Raw genomic sequence first — 14,461 nt, 5'->3', positions numbered from 1 at the left:
GAGCATCAGAACAGAAGATGGTCAGTAATAGAACAGTTTCATGGAAAAAGAATTTTGTAATCTATTTTCTGATAAGCTTTTAGAAGTCTGCATGGAAGATCTGCTTTTATTCAAGCTGCATGATGGATTCAGCTGATATTAAGAGCCACAAGTGGATAACACAGGAACCTTTCATCTCAAGGACCATAGCAGAACTACAGTTTAAATGTTGAATGCCACTCTCCCGAAGCAGGACTAGAAGCCATGACATCAGGCTTTTCATCTTAAGCTTGATGGTAACTTGTGAAACATTTTTCAAGCCACTTATCTGATCAGACCTACAGGCTCTCCAAATGGTAAAATAAAACAGTACTTACCTCAGGCTTATGTTGGAAATAATACAGCTGCCAAGCTCCTGGAAACAGTAGATGCCGCTCTTAACTGTCTAAGGCCAGAGTAAGGCAGAACTAGCTATCTTAAGTCTCAGTGAATTATTCAGACCACTACCACTCCAAGCACCATGAGGAATCATCTAAAAAAACAACCAAAGCCTCCATTTGGGAAAGTAAAGATCTGACCATGGACATCCAGCTTATGCTTTATGTACTCAAAAATCAGTCAACAAGGTGGTTATTTGTTACAGCCCCACTGCAGGCAAGTGGTGAGTAAGCTGGGTTCTAGCTCCTTCTCACCCTGAGGGATTTCAAGCCTACCACTTCTGTTCTCATGCAACGTGGCCAAACCCAGCATCCCCTTGGCAGGGAGATAAACCAAATTCCTGTTCTCTCTCCAGGCACTATTTACACATTTTGCTTAAAGATTTATGGGGTTGAACATACTAACAGATTAGGAATAGGGACTGTGACTCCCTGATTACGAGGGAATGTTCTTCTCATTGACCTAAACATCAGGCTTTTTTCTACTTATTCTCTCGCAGTGTCTCTAGGGGCTCCATGTTCCTTTCTTAGAAGCACCATGGGGGATTTTAAAGGGCAAGTTCCATAGCAGGTTGTGTGCTGGTGGTTACCATACTCTCCCTGGAACTGACAGAAGTTTCAAAAGCTGCTGGACTCAGGTTTATTCAAGTTCCCAGTTCTATAACAGACTTCCTCGGTGACCTTGGGCACATGCCTTTTTGTGTATCCCTGTGAAGGAATAAAAATACTTCTCCACCTAATGGGAGAGCAATGTACACATCCTGTGAGGTGTTCAGACAGTGCAGTAACAAGGGCTGTATGTAGCTACAGAAGATCAAGTAAAGAAAAGGGAAGAGAGGGTTCTTAGGAGACTTTGGATCATTTAAACCATTGCTAGTACACTCTCAAATAGAAAACATTTCTGAATAGAAAATTTGAGGCTTCACCTAATATTAATTGAAACCAATGAGAAGTAAAAAAAACCCAACTTCTTCCCCGAACTTCACATTCAGTTTTACTGGCAATATTACAGTTCAGTCCATACATACAAAAATGCTGACAGATGGTGAAAATCCTGACCTCAACCTTATCTGATAGTCTCAGTTGGGCCTCGTAGAGCTTCAAAACTGTTGACTACTCCGTGCAAAAGCAATGCACCCAAGTAACACCTTTCATTCAAAACACCACCTACACATCTATAATCTTCATTAGGGCTCTACATCTGCATTTTACTAAGCACTTGCACAGAATAAAACTCAGAAGCATCATTAGAGGCAACAGAAGTACAATCATTATGAAACCTTACTTTCTAGGAAGTAGCAAGAACTGAGGAACGAGTACATCTGAAAGTTCTTATGTGCTCAGAATTTAGAATTTATTACTTTCCACATTAGCCAAGAAAGCTGATGTTTCAGAAAGCAGACTGTACCTTGAAGTAGGTTATATCTTGCCTAGATTGTAACTAGGATTTATGGTAAAGCAACTTAGGAATCGCAGTGAGAAGCAGGACATTTGTACTGAGCAGTTCTGCTTGTCTCCAGAAGAGGGTAATGGAACCTCTGATCCCAACCTTTTTTTTTTTTAAAGCACACTTCATATTACACAGCTGGTTTTCTTTAAAGAGTTGAAGAAATGCCTGAACAACTGACTGCATCCAAGAAAGTCTATCAACAAGAACTCTCTATGAAACCCAGAGAGAGGCAGAAATATTTAAGTAAAACACTTGCTTAAAAAAAAAGGGGGGGGGGGGGAAGAGATTCAGAGATTCTCACATAATCATTGTCATTACAGGAAAACTTGCTCCAAACAAATATAATTTCAAAATATAGAAAAATATCAACATTTGAAAAGTCAAAACTATGATTCATTTATTCACCCTAACTTGGCTTAGGAGAACAGCTGTACACTCAAAAGTTAAAGCCTTTCTGAACATCAGAATGACGCTATAAATGCGTACACCTCTCAGCCATAGAGTTCAACAGCTTTTACGAGCACAGATTTCATATGCCTGTGAAGCCTTGCATGGGACTAGCACATAGGAAAGTACATTTATTTGGATCACAGCCTCTGAAGACATAAAACCAGACAACAGAAAACACTAGGTACATGGATTTAGTTAGAATTTAGGCCAGATGACTCAGAATACAGTCAGTGCCAAAGAATATAACACAAACTGCAATCTCCCACTGTTCAGTCCTGTCCTGTGACTGCTAGCCCAGACTTTCTCTTGAGATAGTTGATGATAATGCAAATTACAACTGTTCCGTATGCTGGAAAGGGATTGGGTTGCTCAGGGGGTGCTGTATCTAGAATTTCTGACATTACTTTTTTGGTACTTCTGGCCATTTCATTGTGCCTCTATGGTCTAGTTTTCAACATAAGCAAGTATGCTGAGGGTTAGGACTAATGGAAGAGAAAAGGGGTCTTGCCAGGAAGAGCAAATTGATGCAACAGTTATTCTAAAGCAACACTGAAGGACAAGTTAAAACATAAAAAGTATTTAATGGGATATTTGACTCTTTTCTCTTCACCTTAATGCTGGTGGCCTTGAGAAACAGCAGTTACATAGGAAAGAAGGTGTGATAACAGAGCTGAAGAGAGTAGGATGGGAAGAAACTTTTTACATTCAATTTATGATCTATACAGGAAACCTTGGAAATACTTTTATTACACTTTTTTTGTCTGATCAATTTGTTTCAAAGCAAAAACTGTCTGGTTTTGGTTGCTAAAGAGCAGAGATATGGTCTGGAAGCCCTCATTCTTTTAATTAATACAGAATGCTAGTTATACCACAGCAAGATCTGTCCTTAAACTACTTGGTTTAAATTAGAATTAAATAAACACAAATGAACTAAAAAGAGAGATTTCAGTTGGTGTGAACATGCATACAAAATTACTCTCCTTTTCTGATGAGGCTAATTGTTGTGGTTCTATGAGTTCTAGAAATTTTATCAGAGAAAATAGGTTTGGGATTTGAATTTATACCATGAAATACATAAACCTAAAGAAATACGAACTGAAAAGAAAAAAAATTAAAGAAGAAAGGAAATACTTAAAATTATTTTCAGACTTTCTTTAGTTGAATCATAGAATGGTTATGGTTGGAAAGGACCTTAAAATCATCTAGTTCCAATCCCCATGTCCATGGGCAGGGAAGACTCACACCAGACCATGTTAATGAAGACCAGCACCTTTTTTTTTCCAGTACAGATCACCTTTAAATTAAATCATTATTCCCTACCCTGGGTTGGGTAAGACTGATTTTTATTGTTTTGCTTGCCTAGCAATAAACCAGAAAGAGTTTGTAGCTAATCTATTTAACAATAATGTCACCCATTTAGCTAGAAAAATGAAGCATTTACAAGGCAAAACAGTTTCCATTAGATACTAAACATCTCATATAAAAGTCCAGTTTAGGGACACAAACCATTAGGAACTTCCTATAGATGAAGAATGATTTGAAATAAACCTCAGCCCTAATCCACATGAGAAAGCCCAGATCACACTCACGGTACGCTGTTGCAGAATCTCTCTCCTTCTGGTCTGTGCTGAGAAACATGGTGAGGGCAGAGTATGGTACTTGGAATAACTATGTAAAGAAAAAACACCATTTAGGAAATGTAATTTCCTAATTACATTACATACAGAGTAAATGCTGTATTCCTTTGATATTCAGAAAAATTGTTTAATGCCACCTTGGAATTCACATATTTAGAACACACTAATTTTTAGCAGGAGGTCCTCTCTTTTCTTTCTGTTTTGTAAAGTATATAAAAGGAAAAAAGTATCTTTCGTAACACAAATAGTAAATAATAGATTATCTGGAGGCTGTACCTTAATGCTACGCTCCTTCAGCTTCCTTGGGTAAGTAAGTTTCCTTCATAGATAGGCTATAAAACATATAGTTTTCTTTGTGCTAGGTAATTATCATGTTCCTAGCTTGAGCTAAATAACAGGAAGTAAAACCATAATGAAGACAATGCAATCTTCCACTTCATTCAATACAGAAGACTTCAATCACCAAAGAATTTCAAATATCTGTCTCACTAATTCTAGGAGATAATTGTGAAAACTACTTTATTTTCAGCACCATTTTGTTGCACACTCCTTGAGTTAAGAATAGGTAGAAACACCCAACTGCTGTGTGCACACACTGACAAAAAGGTAGATGAGGAGTGTTGCTTGTTTGTTTTTACAGCACTGTATCTAGTATGCTATTGATACCTTGCTGTAAAATCTGGGTGGAAACAATGCACTGGAAATATTTTTTTTGTTTGTTTTTTATTTCAATGCCAGGTAAACGAGCCCCACTTTTATTGCAGGAGAAGCCTTATCTCCAGTAGTACTTCACTGAAAATAACTGCTGAAGATGAAAGGCTTGACCTGATTTTTGGTTTGTCATGATGTGAGTGGGACACTGTCCTCATAGCTTAAATAAAAACCACTTCTGAAATCTTGGAACATACAGGCCAAACTCCCAGACTACTGTGAAGTGGAAGTGTGACACGAACCTGCTTGAGGAGTAAAATTATCTGTGGTGTTTCCAACACCACCGAGATCTGTAATCAGGCAAACTAACTTTTCTAATTCTCATCCTACTCTGTTCATACAAAATGCATTTCTGTTCCCCTCCATCAAACATGGCAAGTGTATACATTTTTAAAGCTCTGCCATGGAAAACCTGTGTTTTTCCTTCAAAAAGAGGGAAGGAAGGAAATTATTTTAGGCAATTATGAATGTCTTCTGGACCATCTTCCTACAGAGAAAACAAAGGATCTAGGGAAACATTCCACCTTAATACAGGAATACAGAATTCCCAGATCCAACAGACATGTATAGAGGAGAAAAGCCAAAGTCAAACAAGAAATACAATTTAAAAGTCTGGGAACCACTTTTCCAAGATGTGATCCAGTGAAATTCAATCAGCAAGGATACATCCTGCCAAATTGCTATGCAGCTGTAGCACTTCAAGTCCTAATCTGCTGTGTGCTACTGCTTTGCACAGAAGGGACCTTGTTTCATCTTCATACTGGCTATGAGACAAAACAGACAGATGCAACCTTTACACGTACAGTACGGAACATGTCAGAGAAGGTCTCTGGGATCCACTGAAGTGATGGCTTCTGCATAAATATTGCAAGTTCTGGGCTGTATTAAAAAAGAATTATCTGCTCAAACTCTTCTAACCAGGCAAAAATATCATGATGACCAGTATCAGTACTATTTCAGCCATGCTACCCTGACTTTCCATTGCCTTCTAGTTTGACTTAAAATACCCAGAACTAGAGCCACAAACCTACTCAGCCTCCTAATCTTCTCCTGAAAATTGAAGTTATAAGCAGTTATATATCTAACTAGAATTAGGAATCCAAAAATCTGAGTGTCTCTGTGGATATATACAAGAACGAGTTGGGTATCTAGGGCACTGCCAATGAAAGTGAAGGGAGTTGATCTCTCCGAGTTAGCAGGTCATATGCCAAAGAAAGCATTGGCAGAAACCATCAACTAGCAGAGAGTCTGATAAAAGGACATCTGCCTATCCCCTAAACTCACTGGAAGTTGACATCAGCTATGAAGCTTTTCTAAATTCCAGTTTACTAAATCTGAAAGCATTAACATAGGCAGAAAACAAGCAAGTTACTGCTGAGAACATCGTGGCCTGTAATCTACTTACTGTCGTCAATGCTTGGAAAAGGCAGTAGAAAGTCAAATACCATGCAACTCTTCCTGATACAAAAGGGGGCAGGTACCACATTAAAAAGTAGGACACTACTGTGAAGGGTGTACATGCCAGCATCCTGCAAATAAGATTAATAAACATCAACAATCTCAACCTAATGATAGCAAAACTCACTAAATTTTCCCTGCTAAAAGTCAATATAATGCAATTTATTTTATGTGCAATTTTTCTGACTATAATAATGCCATGGTTTAAAGTATTAAACATTAAGGTGCATTAAATACACAAATTAATATAAAAATAAACAACTACTTCCATAAAATTGAAAAAAACCCCAAGCAAATGTGAAAGAAATGAGCTATACTTAATATTGCAATGAGAACACGTAACAGCATACATGTTAACTGCACACCATGCCTTAGCACATATTTCAGACTACACATTTATTGGAAAGAACCACTGAAAACTAAGTTTTATTGTCACATGTCTTCTCATACTTCAGGAATTCAGTCAGTTGCCAGCACCTATAATAAATGCTCGGAACAATGTAGATATATTCCAACTGCTCCAGCCAACGAGCCGGCTTCAATTGGAGCTCGTCTCAGATGCCTCTATACAAACGCCCGTAGCATGGGGAACAAACAAGAGGAATTAGAGATATGTGCACATCTACGGGGGTATGATATAATAGGCATCACAGAAACATGGTGGGATGGCTCCTATGACTGGAGTGTTGGAATGGAAGGTTACAGGCTCTTTAGAAAGGACAGGCCTGGCAGGCGGGGAGGGGGAGTTGCCCTTTGTGTTAGGGATAGGCTGGAGAGTATGGAACTCTGTCTGGGGACAGGTGAGCAGTCAACAGAGAGTTTGTGGGTCAGGGTTAAAGGGAGAACAGCGAAGAGAGACATTACTGTGGGGATTTGTTACAGACCGCCTGATCAAGGAGAACCTGTGGATGAAGCACTCTACAGACAGATAGGAAAAGCCTCACGCTCACAGGCCCTTGTTCTCATGGGGGATTTCAACCACCCTGACATCTGTTGGAACGATGGCACTGCACGGCACAAGCAATCCAGGAGGTTCCTCGATTGTGTGGAAGACAACTTCCTTCTGCAAGTAATAGAGGAGCCGACAAGGAGAGGTGCTGCGCTTGACCTTGTGCTCACCAACAGGGAAGGGCTTGTTGAGAATGTGGTACTACAGGGAACCCTTGGATGCAGCGATCATGAGATGGTCGAATTTGAGATCCCCAGGACAGTGAGAAGAGCGTGTAGCAAGCTCACTGCCCTGGACTTCAAAAGAGCAGACTTTGGCCTCTTCAGGAGCCTGCTTAGTAAGGTTCCATGGGATATAGCCCTAGAGGGCAGGGGGGCCCAAGACTGTTGGTTTATATTCAAGGATCACCTGCTACAAGCTCAGGAGTGCTGCATCCAACTAGAAGGAAGTGCAGCAGGAGGGCCAGGAGACCTCCTTGGGTGGATAAGGAGCTGCTGAGGAAAATTCAAAGGAAAAAAGAGGCTTATAAAAAATGGAAGCAAGGACAGGTGGCCTGGGTAGAGTACAGGGATGTTGTCCGGCAAGATAGGGACCAGGTTAGGAAGGCCAAGGCCCAGTTAGAATTAAACCTAGCCAGGGATGTTAAGGATAATAGGAAAGGATTCTACAGGTACGTAGCAAACAAAAAACAGACTAGGAACAAAATAGGCCCCCTGAGGAAGCTCTCGGGAGAACTGGCTACACAGGATTTGGAGAAGGCTGAGGTTCTGAATGACTTCTTCGCCTCGGTCTTCACTGGCAAAGGCTCTGACTGCACCACCCAGTTCTTAGAAAGTAGATGCAGGGGCTGTGAGAATGAAGACCTTGGGCCCACTGTAGGAGAGGATATGGTTCGTGACCATCTTCAAAATCTGAACGCACACAAGTCCGTGGGACCTGATGGAATCCATCCACGGGTCCTGAAGGAGCTGGCAAATGAAGTTGCTAAGCCACTGGCCATCGTATTTGAAAAATCATGGCAGTCAGGTGAAGTTCCCGACGACTGGAAAAAGGGAAATATAACCCCCATTTTCAAGAAGGGGAAAATGGAAGACCCAGGGAATTACAGACCAGTCAGTCTCACCTCTGTGCCTGGCAAAATCTTGGAGCACATTCTCCTGGAAGGCATGCTAAGGCACATGAAGAACAACAAGGTGCTTGGTGACAGCCAGCATGGCTTCACTAGGGGGAAATCCTGCCTGACCAATTTGGTGGCCTTCTATGATGGGGCTACAGAATTGATGGATAAGGGTAGCAGTTGACGTCATCTACCTGGACTTGTGCAAAGCGTTTGACACTGTCCCGCACGACATCCTTCTCTCTAAATTGGAGAGACATAAATTTGATGGATGGACCACTCGGTGGATAAAGAACTGGCTGGATGGCCACACACAAAGAATTGTGGTCAATGGCTCGATGTCTGGCTGGAGACCGGTAACGAGTGGTGTCCCTCAGGGATCGGTGTTGGGACCGGTCTTGTTTAACATCTTCGTCGCTGACATGGACAGTGGGATTGAGTGTGCCCTCAGCAAGTTTGCCGACGACACCAAGCTGTGTGGTCCGGTTGATATGCTGGAGGGAAGGGATGCCATCCAGAGGGACCTTGACACGCTTGTGAGGTGGGCTGATGCCAACCTTATGAAGTTCAACCACGACAAGTGCAGGGTCCTACACCTGGGTCAGAGCAATCCCAGGCACGGCTACAGACTGGGCAAAGAAGAGATTCAGAGCAGCCCTGCGGAGAAGGACTTGGGGGTGCTGGTCGATGAGAAAATGAACATGAGCCGGCTGCAGTGTGCACTCGCAGCCCAGAAAGCCAACCGTATCCTGGGCTGCATCAAAAGGAGCGTGACCAGCAGGTCGAAGGAGGTGATCCTGCCCCTCTACTCTGCTCTTGTGAGACCTCACCTGGAGTATTGTGTGCAGTTCTGGTGTCCTCAACATAAAATGGACATGGAACTGTTGGAACAAGTCCAGAGGAGGGCCACGAGGATGATCAGGGGACTGGAGCACCTCCTGTATGAAGACAGGCTGAGAAAGTTGGGGCTGTTGAGCCTGGAGAAGAGAAGGCTGCGTGGAGACCTCATAGCAGCCTTCCAGTATCTGAAGGCAAGCTATAGGGATGCTGGGGAGGGACTCTTCATTAGGGACTGTAGTGATAGGACAAGGGATAATGGGTTAAAACTTAAACAGGGGAAGTTTAGATTGGATATAATGAAGAAGTTCTTTACTGTAAGGGTGGTGAGGCACTGAATGGGTTGCCCAGGGAAGTTGTGAATGCTCCATCCCTGGCGGTGTTCAAGGCCAGGTTGGACAGAGCCTTGGGTGACATGGTTTCGTGTGAGGTGTCCCTGCCCATGGCAGGGGGGTTGGAACTAGACGAACTGAAGGTCCTTTCCAACCCTAACTATTCTATGATTCTATGATTCTGTAATTTGCTCTATTTAACTCAACAGCAAAACTCCTAATCACTTCAAACAAAAAAGTATTATCTTCGGGTGAGGAAGGTGGCTTAAAAAAAAAAGAAACACAGAAAATTAAATTCCAGACATTGCCATTAACCAGCAATTAATTATATTAGTCTAAAACTAATCTCAGGCAAAAACCACTTGTCAACCTCCATGATATGGAAGGACATGGTAAGGACTTCAGAGGACAAGGGGGAATGGTTTTAAACTGAAAGAGGGAAGATTTAGATGAGATATTAGGAAGAAATTCTTTTCTCTGAGGGGAGAGAGGCACTGGCACAGGCTACCCAAAGAAGCTGTGGCTGCCCCATCCCTGGCAGTGCTCAAAGCCAGGTTGGATCTTTAAGATCCTTTCCAACTCTAACCATTCTGTCAGTCTATGAAGTGGTTTGATGCTACTATATCCTAAAAGCCCGAGCTGCAGCAGCATCAGGGTTTTCCTGTATTCTTATAAATCAATGTAATTAGATGATCAAGATCCCAATTTAAAAAATGTCCAAACACATACAAGGGAAAACAGATAAATCCCTTCACAACAGCACTACTGACATTGGGGGTCAGCTGATTATTTTGCAATCGTGAACTCAAAACCTGGAATACAAAAGAGTAATGTGGGTAAATAGTTTAGTAAAACAATGGCTTTCCCACAGTGCTCTTTGGGATGGACAGCATCACTGGGAGCTGACCATTTACAAGGAAAGTGCCAGGTTCTGGTATTCTCTCTTCATTCTCCAGGACACAGTTCATACACAGCTAGTCAGCAATGGAAAACACAAATATGGATAAAATCCTAACACATCGCTGGGAATCTACCTTCCTCTCCATGTGAGCTCTTCCTGACTGGTATCCAGATAAAGTCACCACAGTAAAATACTTTCATAGTGAGTTTTTCTTGCAGCTTTTCAGTAATAAGCCTTTAAGTATTCCACCCCCCCCCCCTTTTCCACATTCTCCTTTTCTTATTAATGTCAGTGAGTTTTCAGAGCCTTGCTGAAGTTGCTGAATATCTGTTTTTCTATTATCTCCTTTGACAAAACATTTGACCAGGTTTGGGTATTTCAAGTCAATGTCTGCGTATGCCTTTTAAACACATCACATTAAAGAGATCAGTGGCGATTGATGAATTCTTATTATATTGAGCACAGTATTAAGCTACAGTCAAATGTTCACCTTCTTTACTAATGTTCTTGCTTTGCTGGCAAGCCTTTCTGACTGAGCTAATTCCATTGCTTCACTCTAGACACATAAAAAGTCATGAGAATTTCAGAATACTGAAGTATTGTTGGCTAACAGAAGACCTATTTTTTGCTTTGTATAAATATGGTCTGACCATCCAAAGTGTAGGAACAAAATTCCCATGAAAAGAATTACCATTGCCAAAAAGACCCTGACAAAATCCTTCTGGAAAGAAAGGATTTTTGTGCTGTTTGATGAATGCATATTAAAGGCTGGGTTAGATAAGCACCTTTCCTGTAAGAAATGCTAATTGTACAGTCATTGGTTTACAGTGCAAAGGCCTGGTCTCAGCTTTTGATGCTTTTGTTAGAATGGAGTTATGCTAACATCAATTTAACACTAACAATAAACACATGTATCTGCAGTATTTTCAGAAAACTGAAAACACCCCAAACCAACAAACAAGAAGAGGCATCAGGATACATCTAATGGCATCTGTATAAAAATGTTATTCCTTTCTTTTTTAATAACTCTGTTAGTTAAGTCAGTGCACATTAAAAAGCACTCCATTTACCTGGCCACAAACCAAATCATGAAAAGAGAAACAGCAGCAAGCTCCTCTTTTCCCATGGGGCTCTTGACAAAAACCTTATCTTTGACTTGAAGGCCTTGTTCCTGCTGGAGCTAGGAGCAGCTGATCTCTCAGCCTTCCTCCAGCATGTACTTGCCTTCTATTCTTTGTCAGATATAAGGTGCCCACAGACAAGTTCCTGTAGCTGTAAAACCACATGACAGCAAGAGAGCCACTATCCAAAAAACTGGGTTTATTTTCCATGAAAATTCAACTTCTTTGCTCAGCATACCACGTTTACTCTTATATTTCTGTTATGAATCAAGTGTGGGGGTTGTATCAATTCCAGATATCTTACAATACATCCTTACAATGCTTGAGATAAGGAGTCTTTCAGCACTGCTCCATTTCACAACCTACTCAAGTCTCCCCTTGACATCCACAATATAAAAACCCCAACAAACAAATAAATACCCTATGGCACAGACGAGCTTGGGTTCCTCTAACACGGACCAATCCTTTCCAATCTTCTTGCTTTACACCTGTCAATCTCCTTCCTACACAAGTAACATTCATTCTTCTAACCTCTCCCTGTAGCACATGGACAGCACATGTACAAGTGTACTAGCCAGAGTGCATACAGGGAATAAATACATCACAGTGAAGCATCACACTGTCCCTTCAGAAATCCTGATCAAAATCTTACATCATCTCACTCATTATAAAAGTCATGGTGATTTGTAATTAAGTATTTTGATTGCAGGGATGCAAGAGAAGCAGGACCAGAACAAGTGCTGTAAGGAGGCACTTAGAGAGTGCCAGGGCAGTGCTGGTTGCTGAGCCCTTCAGCACTATGACGTCACATCTGTTCCACACATATGCACACATACTTTACTGAACTGGAGCATAGAGATTTAAAGTTAACGGAGCTCCTGGGAGGCTCATGTGAGAATTGAAGGCACACCAGGACACAAGTATAAACAAGTTCTAACTTTGCGGAGGAGTGAAGCCAAACTAAAGGAATCTATATTAAGATGAAAATTCAACTACAGATTCAAGAAAGTTTTAGATCTGAGCTTCCAGGTTTGTTAACACGGTGTCTTGGCTTTATTTGTTTGTGTGGTAGAAAATCTCTTCTGTGTTTTCATGGGTGACAAAGTTAAAGGGAAATATATGACATGACAATTTTTCTTCTTGATTTTATATAGATACAATGAATACAATTACCGTTGTCTGGGAAACAGGGCAAAGGAAAATGAGTCTAATTCAATAAGGTGACTGCACGACCACAACACACACACAATATTCCTATATATTCCTGTATATATGTAAATATATGTACACACTGATGCTTACCAAGGCATAAGCCGTCCAATTTTTGTCCATCTACTTTTGCTAATAAAAAAGCCAGCAACAGGATCAGTAACTGCACCTGAGGCTTTGCCAATGAACAGCACCAAAGAGGCATGAAATGGAGTTATCTGAAAGTACAGACAAAATACTGTAAACAACAGCCATTGTTTCACAACACAATAAAACAGCATAAAGCAACTTTCCAGAAAAAACAAAACAGTGTTTCAAAGAATAATGAGAGTTCATTTACAAAACAGCCTGCTGCTGTCACACAAATTACCATTGATTATCCATAGCAAACAAATGAGACATTAGGACGGGCACCACGCAAGAAGAGATAAGAAGAGATAAGAAAAGTGCAAGGAAGGAGAGATTATGAATGTGTTTAGAACCAGGAAAATCAGATAGTCAAATAGTACACTAAAGTCCTTTTTTAAGCCAAAAAACCTGTCAAGAGTCCCTCTGTCATTATCCCCTCACCTTATTCTCCACAGAGACTGATTTCCCCATATCTTTATCTTGACCTGACCTAAACGAAAGCAGAGGGAGCTATTTACATGCATTCAAGTTTTTGCATCTCCTGAGATTACCAACAAGGCTGCCAACTGATGGCACGTGGCTGTGGCAGGGGTTGTAGCACAGCAGACTTAATCCTCTTAGAACTGAACTGTGACAACCAAACGGCGTAAGGCACATCTGTTCAAGTGTAAGTTGCCAGCACATGCCCAACAAATCTCACTTGAAAAATGTCCACAGATTACATAAGAATAAAATGGCCAACTAGAAAAACGTTTGAAGTTAACCCAGGAGGATCATACTTGAGTGCCCATATAGAAACACAGTTTATCCCAGGCAATGTAGTTATTTTTCCCATATATCTGTAGAGAGCTTAGGAACTCATATCATATGATGTTTCAAGAAGGCAGGTTCTCTTCCAAGTGCTAAGTTTGTGCCACTGAAACTACGGGCCTGAAAAATGTCATTGAGAACTATACAAACATGAATATCCCTTAAATCAACTAAACAGAGAGTGCTGAAACATCCTATGCAGCTTAAACCGTGACAGACAAACCCTCTTCATCTATATGCTTCTTCATGCTATCGGTGCTCTGACACAGCAGGCAGCATGGTGAATGCTGCTAATACAACATCAAGCTTGATCTAGTACCTCCTGCTTTTCCATGGAGCTTATTGCCTCCTAGGCAGCACTGCACAGCTTCCAGCTGGTGCAGGTCCCAGTGTGCAGGATTTGTTGTAGGTATTCCCTCAGAGGTGAAAGAAGAAAGTAATAATCTCCGAATGTCCTGGATAGCCTTTATAAAAGGCAGGTGCTATGTGCTTTTTAATCACACCTGTTAAATTTTAGCCTAAATTAGGTGACATTGCAGTGGCAGCCAGTCTTTCTGACACCACCACCTCCAAGACCCATACTCTGCACTAAAAAGCTTATGAACAGGGAAGGACTGGGAATGGTAGCCTGCAGCAGGTAATGACAGTGGCTCTTCAAGCATCCTATTGCTGCACTGTAGCATAGGGGTGGGATAAGCATTGGACTGTGTCCGACAGCAGTTTGCTGATGTTCACATCATCCACCTTTTTTAACTTGTGCCCTCCCACAGCCAAGGTGACAAATAGCCTACCAACCCTAAGGCAGACTTGCCAGGGAGGCTGCATTGGAACTGCTCAGAAGTCACTAGAGATGGTAAAACCAAAACAAGAAGAAAATACCAGTCAGAAAGATGTGGGGGTTGAAATGCTGCAGCTATGAGGGACACAGGGATAG

The 14,461-nt window shown here is 41.4% G+C and overlaps 1 protein-coding gene across 4 annotated transcripts in view; it reads right to left on the bottom strand.

Moving 5' to 3' along the window:
- The window catches only part of MFSD2B (MFSD2 lysolipid transporter B, sphingolipid), a 37,732-nt gene that overhangs the window by 17,194 nt on the left and 6,077 nt on the right, over positions 1-14,461 (bottom strand). For all 4 annotated transcript variants that reach the window (XR_010613257.1, XM_065681746.1, XM_065681747.1 and 1 more), the window contains exons 3-5: positions 12,682-12,806; positions 6,070-6,193; positions 3,906-3,984 (exon numbers count right to left, since the gene is read on the bottom strand). Coding sequence is in view for 3 of the 4 variants with exons in the window: in XM_065681746.1 (XP_065537818.1) it covers positions 3,906-3,984; positions 6,070-6,193; positions 12,682-12,806 (328 nt within the window). In the remaining variant the exon portion in view is untranslated. The remainder of the gene's footprint in view (positions 1-3,905; positions 3,985-6,069; positions 6,194-12,681; positions 12,807-14,461) is intronic.

The sequence above is a fragment of the Lathamus discolor genome, chromosome 5 (assembly GCF_037157495.1).
Source record: "Lathamus discolor isolate bLatDis1 chromosome 5, bLatDis1.hap1, whole genome shotgun sequence".
Classification (NCBI taxonomy): domain Eukaryota; kingdom Metazoa; phylum Chordata; class Aves; order Psittaciformes; family Psittacidae; genus Lathamus; species Lathamus discolor.
The sequence above is the reverse complement of the archived record's forward strand: the minus strand, read 5'-3'. Positions and strand labels throughout refer to the sequence as shown.